Source organism: Poecilia formosa, unplaced genomic scaffold, assembly GCF_000485575.1.
Source record: "Poecilia formosa unplaced genomic scaffold, Poecilia_formosa-5.1.2 Scaffold100, whole genome shotgun sequence".
Taxonomy (NCBI): domain Eukaryota; kingdom Metazoa; phylum Chordata; class Actinopteri; order Cyprinodontiformes; family Poeciliidae; genus Poecilia; species Poecilia formosa.
This window is the reverse complement of record NW_006800039.1, coordinates 385,899-403,412: the sequence shown is the minus strand read 5'-3', so window position 1 is coordinate 403,412 and position 17,514 is coordinate 385,899. Positions and strand designations below refer to the sequence as shown.

Below are 17,514 nucleotides of genomic sequence, written 5' to 3'. Positions count from 1 at the left end.
TAAAATCCCTTTGCTTTGTGTATTTATTGTGCAATAACAGTTTAGGAGATTCTGCCAGACAACATGCATGATACTACTTTTCATATGAAAGACTTACATTAAAGAACAACAACAAAAAAAATCAACCATAGTCCAAGATCAAAGGTTTTCTTTATTTTCAATCACATACATATACTATTTGTACATACACAGTTCCTTTAAAATGTTGTGTTTACAGTAACAGCTTTCAATATTTTTTTTTCATCTTTTTCTGTTTGTTTTGTTCTGTTTTCATTTGCGTTAATTTTGACTTTTACTCGAAACGCTATATTCTGAAGCTTTGAGATCGGCGTGAAACAGATACAGTTTCTTTTCGTCTTTTTTTTTTATTTTTATTTTTTAACCTGACAATGTCAAAAAGAATGACTTGTTTAAAACAGCACGGAGCAAAAAGAATCAAAAGAGAAGGAGTCGGAAAAGAACCGAAGAACAACATCACCTGATTCAGATGAGCTATACAGGGTTTTCATTGTTGGAGACACTTCGCCTGACCCTCGCAGTAGCTTGCCTCCCTGTTTGAGTGCAATAAAAATGTTTATTGCATTTTTTTATTTTTTTTTTATTTTTTGGAGTATTATTTACAGTTGAGCTTGTGAGAAAGAAAATCAGTTGGTCGGGGATCACTACTACAAGACGTATCCTAACCTGTGACGTGTACTCTTCTTTTTTTTTTTTTTTTTTAGTAATTGCAATATTATGGCTAAATGAAAGGTCAGCAATCCTCAGAGTACAGATAGAAGTCTGAGAGACATACACGTTGATTCTGAACACACAAGAGATCACTCTGAAATATTTCCGCAAAAATCTGGATCATGATTGACAAGTAAAGTTTTTGAATCCGTTGGTTAATGTGACTGAACACCAAGAGACGCACAAACAACTTCCCAAACACACAGCTGAGCTCATCTTTGACATTCTCGAAACAGCTGCAGTAGAAGTCCAGATCAGGTCACAACTTTAAATTGTTCCTAATTTTTTATTTATTTATTTATTTTTTTGCTGGTCAAATTTTAGGACAATGACATGCATGCTTGTGAAACTCTGTTTCTACATTCGGTGTTGGGGGGGGGGGGACCTTCTTCTTCTTCAGGCACATTAACCAGGATCAAAAGCACCTTTAATCACAAGAAAACTGTCCAGAGGGATGTTGAATAAAAAGATGAGCAGTTCACATTCAGAAATGAGGGGGAGGGGAAAAAAAGACATTAAGATGTGTCAGTATTTCTATATTCTAAGCGACCGGGAACATGTCAAGATACGGAAAAACAACAACAACAACAAAAAACAAGAGTGTTTTACATGGTTCAAAAATGCCTTGTAGAAAAACTGTAACACTACTGTGTGTATTTGTGGTATAAAGGAGCCAACTCAAGCTGTGGAAACTCCTGTAGGTGAAAAAAAATAATTTATTTGAACATTTTAAAACACAAAACATTTCAAAGTCGCACCCTGTTTTTGAAGGATTGCCCTGACCCCAGACCCTGAACAGAAAGCCAAGCTAGTCGTAGCTTACTCTGGAGACGCCAACCTCAGTCGCCCTCTTCTCTGTGGTGTCTGCACTGCGCTGGCGTCAGGAGTGTTAACAAAGTAGCTGTTCCAAGTCAGGATTTTTGTATGTGCACAATGTTGTGGATTGACTGCAGGAAAACAATTACATGTCGTACTGCTGAGATTGAGACTACACACAGGCAGATGCCACCAACTCAGCAATTCTCCACACCTCTCTGCTGTTACATGTGCAGTTTGTGACGATATGTATAGCGGAGACACCCTGCTGCCTTTTTTATCTCGACAATTTATTTAACAAACGACGGCTTGAGCCAGGAGTTTTCAATCGGCTTAGTTCACACCGTGCAGTTCAAACGAGGTTGTGATGAAGAGAGCGTTAACAGTTACCTTGGTGGGTCGCTATGCTAGCAGAGAAACAAAATTTCAAAAAGAATCCTAATGTAACCATAGCAAGAAACAGCATGCTTTTGGGCACATTTAGTTTGTTTGTCTGCATGTTAGGATCCCCATTTGCCACTGCTGGGACAATATTCAGAACCCATTAAAGTACTGAAGTTAAATAATTTGCCATTTTGCCTCAATATTAAATAAACCCAATTTCATCATTGACACTTTGGATATTTATTAATATTCTTAATATCATAAGAAGCTAAATTCCTGTTAGCCAATTTTGTCTGATTTCATAAAAGTGGAGAGGCTGGTTGATCTTTTGACCTTTAACCTTTCATTAATATCGTCAAAGCCAAAGCAGCACAAACAATTTATTTTATTTTTTTTTTGCTGCACAAATGTAGTCGAGTTAATCGACACCCATTTCGTCTGATTTGAAGAGGGTGGGGGGGCCAACTTCACTCAGGTAATGAATGTAGCAGGGTGCGGCTGAACGGTACAGAGCAAGTACTACATCTCTAAAGACTCACGATGCGACAACTGTGCGTGCGTCGGAGACGAAGCTGAAAAAAGAGCAAAAAGAGCTCACAGTTTGATTGGCTAAATAACCAGAGGCATCCTGGAAAAAAAAAAAAAAAAAAGATGGAGGTTAAACAAGGCCTTCCCACATCCTTTCACCAAACTGTGGTTTAGGGACTTTTTTTTTTTTTCCTTTTTCTTCTTTTTTGGTGCAGCTGCAGTCCTTTACTCCAAACTAAACTAGCCATATTCAGATTCCTCCCACTGGTATAAATAAACAGATGAGCCATCCAGCCTAAATACCATCCAGTCAGGAAATATGGCAGTTGAATCCTATCCAGCTGCCTCTTTAAAGCGTGATGGTGTAGCGTGCGGTGACAATAAGAGCCTGTTTATTTGTCAGGTGGAGTCACAGCTTCAAAGTTAACACTCCTCGTTTGCCCATAAACCTTCCTGCTGTTCCACCTTTGTCTCGCTGAATGGTGTTTAAGGAGTCAAATAATTGGAAGAAGCCTTTTTGTGGTTGAACCGCAGTGAAACATTTCCACTTCTTCCAACCGTGATGGTTTACACAGTGACATGCAACGCCGTGGGTCGGCCCACGGGGTGGTGGCGGGACAAGTTGTACGCCGCCAGGGGAAATGGCATGGAGATTACTCACCAGTCTAATTTATTTCTGAGAACACCGATCATTTCAATCCTGATTTTACCATCTTTTCTGTCCTACTGAGACCAGACCCCGCCTCCTAATGTCTGTGGTGGAGTTAGTTTACATAGCACATGAATACAAGTCTCTGTACAGACTGGTTTTTTTTTTCTTCTCTCTCTAGCATACAGTGTGATTTGCGCAGTTTTAATCTAATCATGCACAACTACAGCGTTAGGCAGAGGGGCAACCGAGGTGGAGAGAAGTAATGTGGCAAGGTGAAGGATAGTCAGACAAAAAACAAAAACAAAAAAAAAACTCCCGGTGTACTGGCCTTCAGTCCCAAATCTGTCTGCCCTTCAGCTGTACAGAATTACAATATTTACAAGTAGCTGCGGGTGAGAGCGACTGCACATTCCCTGAAGATGTACAAAACCCAGTAAACGGTACAGGCAAAGTAACACTTCAAAACTCATGTTGGGTGGGAGCGACTCAGGAAATGAGTTGAGGTTCAGAGCTGAATGCAGGAAAAAAAACAAAAAAACGAAAGGGAAATTGCTTTTGTAACCAAAAGCGATGAAGACAACGGCAGCCCACCTTGCCACAACGATTAGCCACGGATGCTTGTGGAAGTAATTAGGAGGAACCAGCAGCTGGCCAAAATGCATTTTACAGGAGGCGCAGGGTTTTTTTTTTGTTTGTTTGTTTGTTTGTTTGTTTGGATGCCATATACAAGATGTGTGTGTGTGTGTGTGTGTGTGTGTGTGTGTGTGCGCGTGCGCGTGCGTGTGCGTGTGTTTCCGGGGCGAGGGATTATAAGCAAAGCAACTAGAGGATCAGTAACATATATCTCAGCTCATTATCTTCAGTTTAATGCCACTGCTGCTTTTTGAATGACAATGCACAGGCTTTGGGTTTCATCATGTCAGACTGCGTTTCAATAGCTTATGTTTTTGTTCAGAATATATTCATTTTGATCTTTCTTTTTTTTTTTTTCTTTCTTTTCTTTTTCTTTTTTTTTCTTCTTTTTTTTTAAACATCATTTCAATTTCGTCGGTCATATCTGTTGGGTTCTTCACCTCCGGAAGAACATGGGGTTGCGCAGGCAGGCGGATAGTCACCTGCAGCACCCCAGGGGTCCCGCGGAGGTCTCCAGGCTGCTGTCAGTGTCTGAAGCCAGGGTCTGGTCGGTGGACATGGAGGAGATGTCGTTGATAGAGGAGGAGGGAGGGAGGCTCTCGCTGCTGTTCACGGCTGCACCTGTGCTACGGGAATCAACAGCAGCAGGAGGGTTAAAACGTAAAAGAGTTCTGATGGGGGCGGATAAATAAAATATGTATATTTATATGTATATATAGCCAGAAGACACAGTTTGCAAGCACGGACAGCACAGGCGGGGGGGTGGATGCTGGTTGCATTGCAGACAGAGATAACGACATTATTAATAGCCGCTAAGGAGGACGGAGTCACAGCTGCAGCTCTGATCAGATGTTACCAAGCAGCCTTTGGAGGCATGAATGTCAAGTTTGTTTTGTTGATGCATTTGAACTGCTGATAAACTCCTGATACAGCAAACAGCATTTTCAACAACAAGAATGAGGTGCAGAAGTTTAAATCTACTGTGGTGCAAAGTCAAAATGACACATTCAAGTTCAAATATAGACATACAAACAGACGCCCCGTTAATATTTGGTTAGACGTACATTAGCGTGTTTTTCGTCAAACTTTCAAAAATGTTTGAATTGCGTTTCGTTTCGGGCTTAGCAAAAGGCTTTGCCAAAGCTTACTGTATAGCCTGGTCCATCCGTTCTGAACAATGCTTTCATATGTGTCTTTTGCTCACTGTTTGAATGAGCATGTTCAAATTTTATGCCACTTCTTTGCTAGCATAAGCTAATCAGAGAGCTGTTTCAAAATCTTTAGTTATTCCAATATCTCCGCAGGCAGTTATGCAAAGTTGCTGATGTTTGCTGATCAAAATAGGTTTTCTTAACACCTGAATTCGGTGACAGGAAAACTGCAAATTGATGAGAATGCAGGTAAAATAATCAACCAGAACAAGGTTATCGATTGCTACAAGTGTGCGTGCGTGCGTGCGTGCGTGCGTGTGTGTGTGTGGGGGGGGGAAGGGTTCTTGCAAGTCTTGAAGAGGCCTCTGGTCCTGCATGGATTTTGAGAAAATCCACATTATACTAAAAATGCTGCACCCAATTCCTGTTTTTAAGGATTACTGGAGTTTTATGTTTTAGCACTATTGCAGAATAGTTCAATCCCCAAACCCCCAAGTTATTATGACATTCATGTCTATAAAGATTGTATCCGAGCATCCGACCAGAAGCATACAGTGAGTGTGATGTGACGAGAGTGATTAAGATTTGGGTTGTGTGGGTTGTAAATGAAAGGCCATTAATGGCTGCAGCTGTTGTAATCATTCACATGATATCAATAAGCTCTTTTATAGTTCTCTCTACGTTTCCATGACTTATGCCATCATAAAACACTCTGCTGCGCTGGCACAATTCATGTCGGTTCATTTGGAAGTCATTAAAGCAGTTTCCCAATTTTCTTTTATTGATCGTTTGTTGAAGTTAGAATCAGTCAGCAGCAAACTTTCAGAGACCTCATCAGAGGACTTTCAGTCTCACCTGCTGTTCTGTCGTTTTCGTCATTAACACAGATTAAGTGATGAAGTTAAGGAGATCACGGACTGATCCACTTTCAGAAATGGGAACTAAGTTCACGTCTCGGCACTTGCAGCTCTGCCGGTAATGACGCGACGGGTGAGATAAATCGATTTATTTCCATTAACGACTGATAATATGGAACCGGTAAGCTTTTCTTTTAGACACACCACCAAACTGTGAGCTTTGGGAAGCTGTTTCTTTCCACATGTATATAAAACAACATGTTTTACAACATGTTAAGTGCAGCATTTCAGAAACACGGTTTCCTGATAGTATTTCTTTCTCTGCCAATGATGGAACAAAATGTTCTACTCTGTTGGCTGTAGTTGACAATTAATACAGATAGAGTCGATATTCAGTTTCTTGAAGGTGGCCACTAAGACCTTAAAAGGCATAGATCAATATAGTGTAGATTCAGAAAAACAAAAATAATATTTAAATTATGCATTAAAAAAAAAGATTCAGTCTGCTTTTTTTTTTATCGATTTTACTTCAAAGCACATAGATCATTTAATAACCTATATGAAACCAGCAACTGGAGCTGTGCCTTCTGGAACCATTATAGTTTTGCACATATGGATGCTGGCGCAGGTTCATCACCTGAAAGCACTCCAGAGTCTATTACCTTAAACAGAAACTGATGTTTTCTTGACGAGAAGGATATTTCAAACAAGAATATGCCAATGGACGTGAAGAAAAACAATTTATAAAGAAAGAACGCTGAAAACATACAGGTGGAAAGTGATTTGAGTATAATTCTGATTTGTGCCATGTCAGCAAAAAAAAAAAAAAAAATTAAAAAATTAAAAATTAAAGCAGTATTAAAGATATTGTGTTTTCAACTTCTGACCATGTGCTTTCTGCTCCTCCACCTTCCTGCTGCAGTGAAATAGTGCTGCCTGCAGTTCCTGCACTGCGTCTGATACGCTCAGCATCAGACACTACGGAGCGGCAAGTCTGCTTAATTACAACAAGCTGCAAACACAGAAAAGCGTGGATATCGTGTACTTGTGGGGAATAAAGAAAATAAGATACAGAGAGCAAAAAATAAAAAAATAAAGAAAAAAGAATGCAAAATGCTATATCTCTTCCTGCAATGAAAGAATTAAAGATCACAAAATTTAGGTGCTGTTTAAATGACCAAATGCAAATGATGGACAGACTTTATATTTATTTTTTTATAGTCTGAGGAAATTTATTTTACATTACATGAACATTTTTTATTAGTTACCCTTTCTTATCAGCATGCTGCTGTAACCATGATAAAGCTGTTTCTCTGAATTTGCATAGGAGTGTGACTGGATTATAAACATGACTCTTTACTGCCACTCTGTGGTGGAAAATGCAAACAGCACCTGCTCTCATTTCATGAATAACTGACGCTTAAAATATCAGCTGAAAACTGAAATTTGCAAAGGAAAACCACACAGCCCAAACCTTAAATCGTGACACATTTATATGCACAAATACAAACATTCACACTTTTTTTTTATCAGATATTTTCTGTACCAGAAGGTACATTTAACAGTAGCAGATTTCGTTCTCAAAGTCTATTTATCGAATACACCCAAAAACAAACAAACAAATAAAACAAAACACCCACTATATTAAACAACACTTAATCAGAGATGCAAGAGACATAGACACATGGTCAACAGCACAATGGGAATCTCTATTTACAAGGGGAAACTCCATTAAGGTTATAGTAAATTCACTTACAGAGCGATTAGGCTTATGCACTGAGAGTACCTGAAGGTGAAGGCTGTCCCTTCACAACGCCATTCTTCGTTCTTTCCTCAAAGTTCATCACCTCTTTGTAGATTAGTTCTGGCGAAAAGAGAAGAGTCAGTAAAATGCAAACAGTGGCGAAACTTCACTTTTCATTGAGAAACGGCAGACAAAACGGCGGCTTGTGTACTGTGAGACTGCAAAACAAAAGCACAGGCATTTCCCGACGCACTGCTAAACCCCGCATTTCCTACAGATTGACTTGACTCGTGCATTGTTAACATTTAGCTTTCGGTGATGGTTAAAACAGGCTGTTCTTACCTTTCCACTCATCTATCGAGTGTTCTCGTTCATCCAGCTGCTTGTCGTAAATCTGAGGTGGAGGCTAAAGTAAAAAGCAGGGCGAGCACAGGAAGATCTTTAGATGAACACACATGTGTCACATGTAAAAAGCAAAACTGGGTAGTGATTGATCAAAACACAAATGGACAGTTCCGAGTTTCAACTACACACACACACACGCGCGCACACACACACACACACCGCCTACTCACCGCCTCCACCTCAGCTGGATCGTACCACACGTTGATGTAGGGGTGCTGTAAGGCCTCGTCCACCGATATCCGCTTAGCAGGGTCGATGATCAGCATCTTAGACAGCAGGTCTCTGGCCTGGCTTGCTGAAGTCGGAAAGAGAAAACACAAAAGCACCGAGTTGATTTCACGCGGACAATAAAATATCGCTCCGCGTTTCATATGTGAAATAAAAACAAATCAGGAGGGGGCAAAAGAAAATGAGATATAATTAAAAACAGAAGGTTATTAGAGGTATTTTTCATCTTACAGAAACTCATCATGTTCTGGATGGTAATGGCAAACACTGCGGCTTCAGACAAATGACTTTAAATTAAGTTTGAAATGAGACATGAGACAATTATCCAAACACTGCGCACACCAACAACTTCAGTACTATGAGGAAGGAAGAAAAATGACCATGAAATTTAAAGAACTGGACAGTAATGCAGGCCTAAGAGTCTGGTAAATTATAGTTCTTAATTAAGTGCAATGTTAAGTATCAGTATGCAACAACTAAACACAGATGAGAGTTATTTGTTCATTTTACATCCGCCCTTATTTCCTTTGTATTACAAATATTTACAGTTTTTACAGTGATTCTATGGTGATAATTCTCAGGAAATACTTATGAAACTGAAACCAGGTTGAGTATTTGCTTGTCAAACGCTAACAGGAGAAGGAGGCTGAAGGAGAGCAAATGCAAAAGCTGCCTTTCATAATAAATGTATTAAGATCCATAAATCTAGAGAATATCTCAGTTCCTTTTTGATAAAATCACTTCCTTTTAAATGTACTAAGTGTGCAAAAGCATTTAGCAGATCTTTGTTCTCAAAGCTTGGAGGATGGAATATTTTTTAGGTTTTCAGCTGTTTGGAATAATCAATGAGGAAATACATAGGGAAATATCCATATTACTCCACCTTTAATCTCACATTCCTCTGATTTGTTCTCTAATTGCTGCAAAATAAATACATTATTCTTTCCCGTGTGGGTATATTCTTTCAATGCAGTCAAGGGGGAAATTTTCCTCCTCTTGTGAAAGTCCCCTTGAACCGATTTATCACTTTTTAACAGCTCCACGGCAGCTACGGAGTAAAGTGACTGCAGTCTGAAAACAGAAATGGAAAAATAGAGAATGGATTCTTCTCTTATCAGTAACAAAAACAGAGCAACTCTATGGAGCGACTCCTATATGGGTTCCTCTCCTACACATCCTCGTCTCGCACATCGCTGTCACATCACAAATCCAAGATCCAAAGCACAGCGAGTGTTTTCCCTCCTTTCTTCAACCTGCTTTCACACCTTCCCACTGTGCCCCTCTGGGTGATTTTCCTTTAGCTTCATCACCTCTGCGGCCCGCAACCCGCATACAAAACTGGTTCAAGACAATTTAACATCAAACTGGAGCTTTGATGTGGGAACACGCAAACAGAAAAAAAGTGCGCTGTCTCTTCTAAAACGGATGTTCTGTTTCCTGCTTTCTCAGCTGGGAGAGCAAAAGAAGACGCACAGGGTTGATCGTATCCAGAAGCAGAGTCAAGTGGGAGCTCTGATTGGGATTTCAGGACTCGGCTCTGAATTTTACCAAGGAAGGTAAAAGGCAACGACTCAGTCACTCTAGGAGGGTTGGAAAATCCTAGGGTTGCTTTTGATTTTCATGGGAATTGGGAATTTTTTTAGTTAATAGGAATTTGTTTTTGTTCTTTTTTGACTGGGTGTTTCGGGGGGTTAATAGGAAACGGGAGTTTCTGCCCAAACAACAAGATGTTTATACCTTTCTTAGAACGTGATACAATTTGCTTAAATTACCTGATAATTCCTGAATATTAAAAAAACATATTAAAAAATGTGGTAACACTTTACTTGAAGGGGTGTGCATAAGGCTGACGTTAAACAGTCATAAACATGACATAGCAATAGTCATGAACATGAAGGAGTCTTTATGAATGTCTATGACTGCTGTCATGAAGTGTCATTTGGTAAATAATGACACTTTTAATCAAAATAAGCTTTACAAATTGCATTGAAAGTGCATTACAAGTGTCAACTTAGCAACATTTGGTAAATAATTACATTTCTATGCAATATTGCATTAAAACTTACATTGAAAGTCAATTAAAAGAGTCAACTTTGCATTAAAAGTGTCATTATTTGCCGAGACACTTCATGACAACAGTTGTAAACATTCATAAAGACTCCTTCATGTTTATGACAGTGCTATGTCAGTCTTATGCACACCTCTTTAGATTAAGTGTTACCAACTTTTTTTTAACTTGGACTATTTACAAAGCTCCTAAAAGTCAACGTGGAGATTTAAAGACTCCTTTGTAATTCCTTTATTTCTTATACAAAAAGTTTAGATGTGTGGAACTGTTCTGAAGTCCTTACACTGGCTCCCTGCAGCTTAGAGAACAGACTTTAAATACTTTCATTAGTTTATAAATCACTGAACAGCATGGCACCCGAATCAAAGATCTGTTGTTGTTGTAACAATCTTCCAGACCGCTCAGGTCTTCCGGTTCTACTCTGAATCCTCAGAACTAGAATCAAACATGGAGAATCATCATTCAGTTTTTATGCTCCACTGATCTGGGGCAAGCTTATAGAAAACTGCAAAACAGCCGAAACCTAGAGTTTATTCAAAAACAAAGCAAAAAAAAACAACAAAACACAACTGTCTAGAACTGCTTTTGATTAATAAGAAGTGGAACAATGAATCAATATATTTAATGAATATTTGCTTCATGATTTTGATGATAGATGTTTATTGCTTGTTTCAAAGTTGGTTACTGTATTATGTTTTTATGGTGTAAAACACTTTGAACTGCCTTGTTGCTGAAATGTGATATACAAATAAAATTGACTAGAAAAACATTTATGGTAAAATCAGCACTTTTTTTTTTTTTTTTTTTTTTTTTTTACTACTCCTGTTAATCATAATATGCCAGGAATAAATGAAGAGTTGGCAAAGATATATCGTTGGAGTTAATGCCTTTTTTTTGACCCCACATAATAATTCATCCAAATAATCAAGTCGAAATAAATCCAGGTATCGTTGGAGCATCCCGCTGCCAATAATAAAACCTTGACTCTCACCTTTGAGTTTGTTGTGCTCAGAGTCAGCAGGGAAAAGGCAGTCGGGGAAGAGCTTGGGGAAGGTGAGGCCCGCGTACTTTGGCCGGTTCTCCACGTAGTTCCTCACCGTGGGCTGCAGCTTCTTCATGAACTCTGGAGAGGGCGTGCCCAGCTGCTCTATCACCTTGTTCCACTGGTCAATGTCTGGTGTGGCAGGTCAAGGTTAAAGGAAACACACCTGGAATATGTAGCATCGTATCATCTCACAGAATGTTAGGGAGATGTGTCATAATATTCTAGTTAAAAAAAAGAATAATAATAATAATAATAATAAGAAATTCATTTGCTTATCGTTTATATCGACACAAATCTGCCGAAGAGACTTTCTGATGAGACAGTTGTGGATCATGAGCGGTATTCTTACTGTTTCTTTTCTTCTTTTTTTATAACCAATAAATATGTTGCATCATCATTCTGCCAGCTAGTGCTTTATTTAGCTGGGAGTCCTCATAGTAATACCTATTCACTGTCACCATTGCACATTGAGTGAGAGCCAGTAAGGTCCCATTTTCCATCTCTCACAGCTTTAATCCATATTCCTCCTCGCTACAGGTTCGGATTTGGTCAAACAGCCTGAGGTGTTTTTTTGTTTTTCCCTTAGCTTGTCAAAAATGCTTCCAGGCTTCCATATGAATCAGAGAGAGGTGGTATGAAGAGGGTGGAAGGATACGGTCAGACCCAGGGAACAGAACTGTCCCTCTCATCACCTCTCCAAAGATGCAGCCCACTGACCACATGTCCACTGGTGTCACACACGCACGCACGCACGCAAGCACACGCACGCGCATACACACACAAAATCATGTAAGCTGTGATGTTCTAAGACATCTTTGCTGCTTCCAGTAACTACTGAAGTTGGAAACTACATAATTTCTCTTGCATTTTGACCATATTTATACTTTTAGAGGAAAAAAAAAAGAGAAAGATTTCTAGTTTTCAGTAAAAATTTAAGAATTAAAAATATCGGCAGCAGTGTGAGTGATTATTGGTGGGATCGGTCCGATGATGATCCTTGTACATGTGCATTGACAGGTTTAAGCTCGCCCTACGTCCCCTAATCTAAACAGAGAGTGGAGAATAACACAATCAAAAAAATCAATTGATGATCATCTGATGTCTGCCTATAACACAAGTACATAAAGCTGTATTTACCTCTGCAATTAAACACTCTACCCTAAATAATAACCTTCAGATTCTCTTTGACATTGCTGCTGCAATCGTCTATCATTAAACAACCACTAACCTTGTGGCCTACAGTACCGTGACCTATCTCAGCGGACAGATTGCTGCACTCCATCGTCATTTGCTGGACAAAGCACAGGGTTGACTCAAACCTCAATAAGGTAAGTATACTTTAGGCCAACAGAGTTAAATATGAGGTGCCAATCCACCACTGCCAAAGGAGCTAAAAATTAACCACATTTTTGTCTGAGCGCACACTGATTTGCAGTAAAAAGAAAAACTGATGATGGGGGCAGATACAGATGACAACAATTTCTGTAATAGCCGAAACAGAAGGGATGAGAAGGAGCTGAGCTCATTGCAGGGTTTTCTCACTGTTCAGCTCATTAATCTTCCCGGAGCCGCAAGTACGGAGGCCGCAGAGTGAGGAATACCCCCCCACACACACCCCACTCCCAACACCTGGTGTCTGATCGCTCACTATGGCCATTTAGCTGCAGTAAGTCACCGTTTTAAATAGCAAAGATGGTCTTTTTTTTTTTTTGCATGTTGTCAAAATGTGACACAAAAATACAAAACAAATCAACTATTCCTGAAGCATTTCGACATGCTTAATGTATCCACTCACATGTGAGGTCCTGTGCAGGTGACTGAGCTGATTTGATTTACAATCAAACATAATGCTGCGAACACTGCAGCATAACCAGAACCACAATGGTCACTAGTCAAAAACATCCTAACGTCCTGTATGCTGCAACTGTATATGACATATATGGTTTTCTTCTTTGAGCTGTAATGAATCAGAAAGTTGTCTAACTCATTAGGAGCATATGTTTTGAGCAAAGGCAAAGAGGAGGTTATTTGTCCAAGGCTTCAACAACCTCATGAGCCATTTGTCACAAATGATATTTGAAGCACAAAGATATTTAAACGCCATCTGCAGACATGAAGCTCTTGTTCGGGCAGCATGGCTGCATGTGGAAATAGGCCAGCTTCAGAGCAGTTGTTTGTCATATTTGAGTAGCCATGACAAAAAAAAGTAGGGTTGTCCTTTTTGTTGGTGTAGTTACTTTTTGAACTTTAAACATCTTGTCTTTGTAGTGCACTTAACTGAATACATGATTTGCAAATTATGGCATTCAGTTGTCATTTATGTTTTACACGGCGTCCCAACTTCATTGGAGAAATACTGGAATTGTTCAGATGCATGAATCCTCTGTGAAGACATCATAAAATATTCATGTCGTGAACACGCATCCTCTTCACAATGTCACGTAATTTAAACTATGCAATGACTAACAGACACTCAAACTGAGTAAGCAAATGCTGTGACTCTCGTATGTAGGCTCTCATAGATGGCAAGATGTCCTTCATATGGAAAATTTTAAAAAAAACATAACGTTGACTATTTAGCAGAAATACTGACATTCTCACTGCAAGCACACAAACTTAGTTGCACTCGAAAACACACGGCGCACATTTTAAATATTCAGAGACAAGCAGAGAAATATGTATTTGTCAGGAGAGGTTTGAATTAAAAGTCAACACATATATGAAGAGGAAGTGCTACTAAAACAAATGTTGGAACTACAAAGAATAAACATGTTATATATAATGTTGGTCAAATGTGAGTGGTTTTAGTGCACCTCTGTGACATACAGCAGAAATCAGGTCTACTAAAAAAATCATGAAAACTGAAGTATATCTGACAATTTCCATGTAATCACCAAAAACAAAAAACAAAAAAAACTGTGATTGTTTTTTGTCTTCTTTCTTTTTCAGTATTATTTTTGGCATATTTGCCTTTAATGAAGTATTTAAAATGTGTTGTACTCTGAAAGAAATCCCTGCATTTCTGTTTGGTTATTTTCAGCCTTTTAAGATTGCTAGTGCTGATTAAACAACAACAAAAAAATAATAGTAATAATAATTCTATAACTTCTTGTCCAAACTGGACAGGATTATTACAAAACCAAATCAAGAAGGTATCAGGGAAAATGTGTTGCAGTTCACTGTTTTTCCAGTACAATACTACAGATTGATGGTTTTTGTTTTCAAGGCACTGTGTCTATTTCAGCTGTGATATTTACTTTTTAAAGCAGTCCTTTCTAAGTGTTTTGAAATTAGGTCAGTTCATTATAAAACCAAATGTGTCAAAGCTACCTTAAAAAAAAAAAAAAACTCTACTGGGGGTACCATCACACAATCTCTCTCTCTCTGTATTAGTAAGGATACAGTCCCGGCCAGGGAAAAGGATTTTGTGGCGCACCATTTCTCCCATGATGCACCCCACCGACCAAATGTCCACTGCACGCAAAGAGGTGAAGGTGGCACAAAGAGGGAGCAAAGAGAAAGAGAGAGGGGAAACAAAGGTTAGAGCAGTCTACTGCGATTAGCAAGATTATTCAATAGGAGGCATGTTACGACTCAGCGTGCACACACAAGATAAAGAGCTGACGGAGTAACAGTGAAAACGAAAGCAGAGCGTTGGAAGGACTGATTATCTGAGGGAAACTCAAAGCCCACAGGCTGTCATTTTAAGTTAGAAGTGTGACTAATGAGTCATAGCGAGGCTGGCATTCAGTCATGTGTCTTGATGTTCTGAGGGCTTTTAATCAATGACTCACTGCGCCAGCACTTCAGCTCTATTGCAATTCAACCAGAATGGCGTCTTTGCCTTTGCAATGCTTGAGCTCTCCGATCACAGCTGCAGGTGCTGGACTCTCGAAACTTTTCACTTAGAGTTGTCTGTCTGACTTGACAAACACTGGCAAAGCTCACCATTTTCTTTGTATCCCATTCCCAGGATGACCTCTGGGGCTCTGTAGTATCGCGTCACCACATACGGGGTCATCATGAAACTAGTGCCCGCGGTTCTAGCCAGACCGAAGTCCAGGATCTTCAGGGTGCAATCAGACTTCACCACTATATTGCTTGGTTTGAGATCCTAGAGAGGAAAAAAAAAAAAAAAAAGAAAAGCACGTGCAATCTTTAAATTATTGAACATCATATTTCCTATTGAGGAGGAGCTGCTATGTGAGAGGGACACCAGTCCTCTCTAATCTAAGAGATTATTTATTCATCTGAACAAATTAAACACAATTTTGTTTGTTTACATAATGCAAATATGTGAAATTATACAAAACCTACTTGCTTATGTGGATGTATTTTTTGTTGTTGTGAAATACCCTAATTTGTATTATTCTAGTTCTTTAAAGGAAAAAAAAAAAAAAGCAAATACTGATCTATGGTGGGTCACAACGGGAAGTTTTTTGTCCTTTTAACAGACCAACACAAACCAAGCAAATATATATTCTTTTAAATGTAAAATATATCTTATTTGCAAATCTGAAAATAACATTTTATTAAAACTACAACAAACTATATTTGTGTTAGTGTTAGCACAACAGATCTTCTGTTATAAAATTGTCATAAATTGTAGTCCATGTAACAACTTATTAATTTGAACTATTTTTCTATACTTTTGTCTATATTAATAATCCTTATTCTGTTTGGTTTCCCAAAAAGAGTTGGTTGTTTCTTTCACTTTCTTTGTTGAAAACGAGTTGAATATTTTTTCCTGTGCGTGTTATTGTGTTAATCGCTACTTCCTGATTTGTGAAATGATCAAAAGATATGTACAACTTCCGACTTAAAAATTCTAAAACATAAATGTTCAACTTAGCAAATAAATAAAAAGAAATCTCTCATTTACTGTCAAAAATATTGATAATATTTTTCAAGTGTACCTTTATCTATCGGATTTTCTCACAGATCAAATATGGCATCCACATTTCATAGTTAAAACCTATTTTTATATTTAAACCTTCCCATTTAACGTATGCTAACTTTGTAAATTTCCTCCAGTTGGGCTGTCAGAGAAATGCGAAAACAGGAAACACTGGATCCTGCTTGACATTTCACACAACTCGGCTTATTTGTAGAGACTTATCTGCTTCGAAAAGTAAATAGACTCTCATATTACAAACAATATGATCGCTGCCAAAATATTGTGCAAGCAGACTGTAGGCTTTACTACTTTCAACAATTGATCATCGTGACAGATTTGGAAGCACACAATGCAAAGCTAATTTGACAGGTAGAGATGAAAAACAAAAAAACAAAAAAAAAAAAACCCCACTCACTGTCTCCTCTTACCCTGTGAATAATACCGGCTGAGTGCAGATGTTTGATACCGCATAGCATCTGGTAGAGCAGATAGGACATTCTCTCGTGGTCAAGCTCCATCTGAATCACCTGGCACAAGTTGGCATCCATAAGCTCCATCACGAGGTACCTGGGAAAATGCCATGACCAATTCAGTAAATGGCGCGACTTGTTTGACGTTTGACTGGTTAGTCGTTAACGTCACGCATTTTAAACGTTTCTGCATGGACTACAACAAAAAAAAAATCTGTTGACGCATGAGACGTATAAGTCCCCGAGTAGAGGAACTGTTCTAAAAACAAACGTGCTCTCATTTATGATTCAGTACGAGAACATGACGCCTCTATCGGCTTTCGCTGACTACCCCCGGAGCGGCTCTGCTCAAACGATTGAGGAACACAGAATGGACACGAAATTTATACAACAAAGACAGACATTTTGCTTTATATCAAAACAAAGATGAATAAAAAATAAATAAATAAATAACAAAAAGGAACTCACACATCTTGGAATTCCTCTAATGATTTCTGTGGCGTGAAGACATTTAATAAGCTGATTATCTGAAAGAGAGAAGATGCAGTCAGAGGGTTATTATACAGGTAATCAAAAAAGGGAAAATAAACTAATTGATTCAAAGCGACTGTGAGAAGATAATGACTGCTGAGAAGGACTCTGGTGAGAGAGGACAAAATAGACTGGAGAGGTGGAATGGAGGCAAGAGGAGGGGATAAAGGCTGGTGACAGGAAACAAAGAGAGGGAGACAAAGTGTAGCAGTGGGGATTACAGTCATCCCTCCAAGTGTTCTTGGTTTCACTCTCTCTCACCAGTTTGCTGCACTCCTGCGGGCGCAGAGTTTGGCACAGTCACAACATCACACGGGGGCTAGTGTGCACTTTGTAGCAGAGCGATTTGGCCAGAAATAGAATATATATATATATA

The 17,514-nt window shown here is 38.9% G+C and overlaps 1 protein-coding gene and 1 long non-coding RNA gene across 8 annotated transcripts in view; both read right to left on the bottom strand.

Annotated features, from left to right (window-relative positions):
* Positions 1 to 242: 242 nt before the first annotated feature.
* The window catches only part of mapk10 (mitogen-activated protein kinase 10), a 39,603-nt gene continuing 22,331 nt past the window's right edge, over positions 243 to 17,514 (bottom strand). For 4 of the 7 annotated variants that reach the window (XM_007558891.2, XM_016674757.1, XM_016674758.1 and 1 more), the window contains 9 exons: positions 17,076 to 17,134; positions 16,566 to 16,704; positions 15,189 to 15,354; positions 14,643 to 14,714; positions 11,187 to 11,369; positions 8,070 to 8,194; positions 7,837 to 7,900; positions 7,537 to 7,614; positions 243 to 4,363 (listed from right to left, as the gene is read on the bottom strand). In XM_007558891.2, the coding sequence (XP_007558953.1) occupies positions 4,221 to 4,363; positions 7,537 to 7,614; positions 7,837 to 7,900; positions 8,070 to 8,194; positions 11,187 to 11,369; positions 14,643 to 14,714; positions 15,189 to 15,354; positions 16,566 to 16,704; positions 17,076 to 17,134 (1,029 nt within the window). In that variant the 3' untranslated portion in view covers positions 243 to 4,220. Of the gene's footprint in view, positions 4,369 to 7,506; positions 7,615 to 7,836; positions 7,901 to 8,069; positions 8,195 to 11,186; positions 11,370 to 14,642; positions 14,715 to 15,188; positions 15,355 to 16,565; positions 16,705 to 17,075; positions 17,135 to 17,514 lie in introns of all 7 variants that reach the window. The other 3 variants (XM_007558893.2, XM_016674760.1, XM_007558892.2) reach the window with 3 other exon arrangements.
* Positions 11,805 to 14,631, bottom strand: LOC107836976 (uncharacterized). Its single transcript, XR_001662948.1, has 2 exons — positions 12,469 to 14,631; positions 11,805 to 12,433 (listed from the first exon to the last, which is right to left on the bottom strand). It is a non-coding gene; the product is annotated as an uncharacterized LOC107836976 (long non-coding RNA).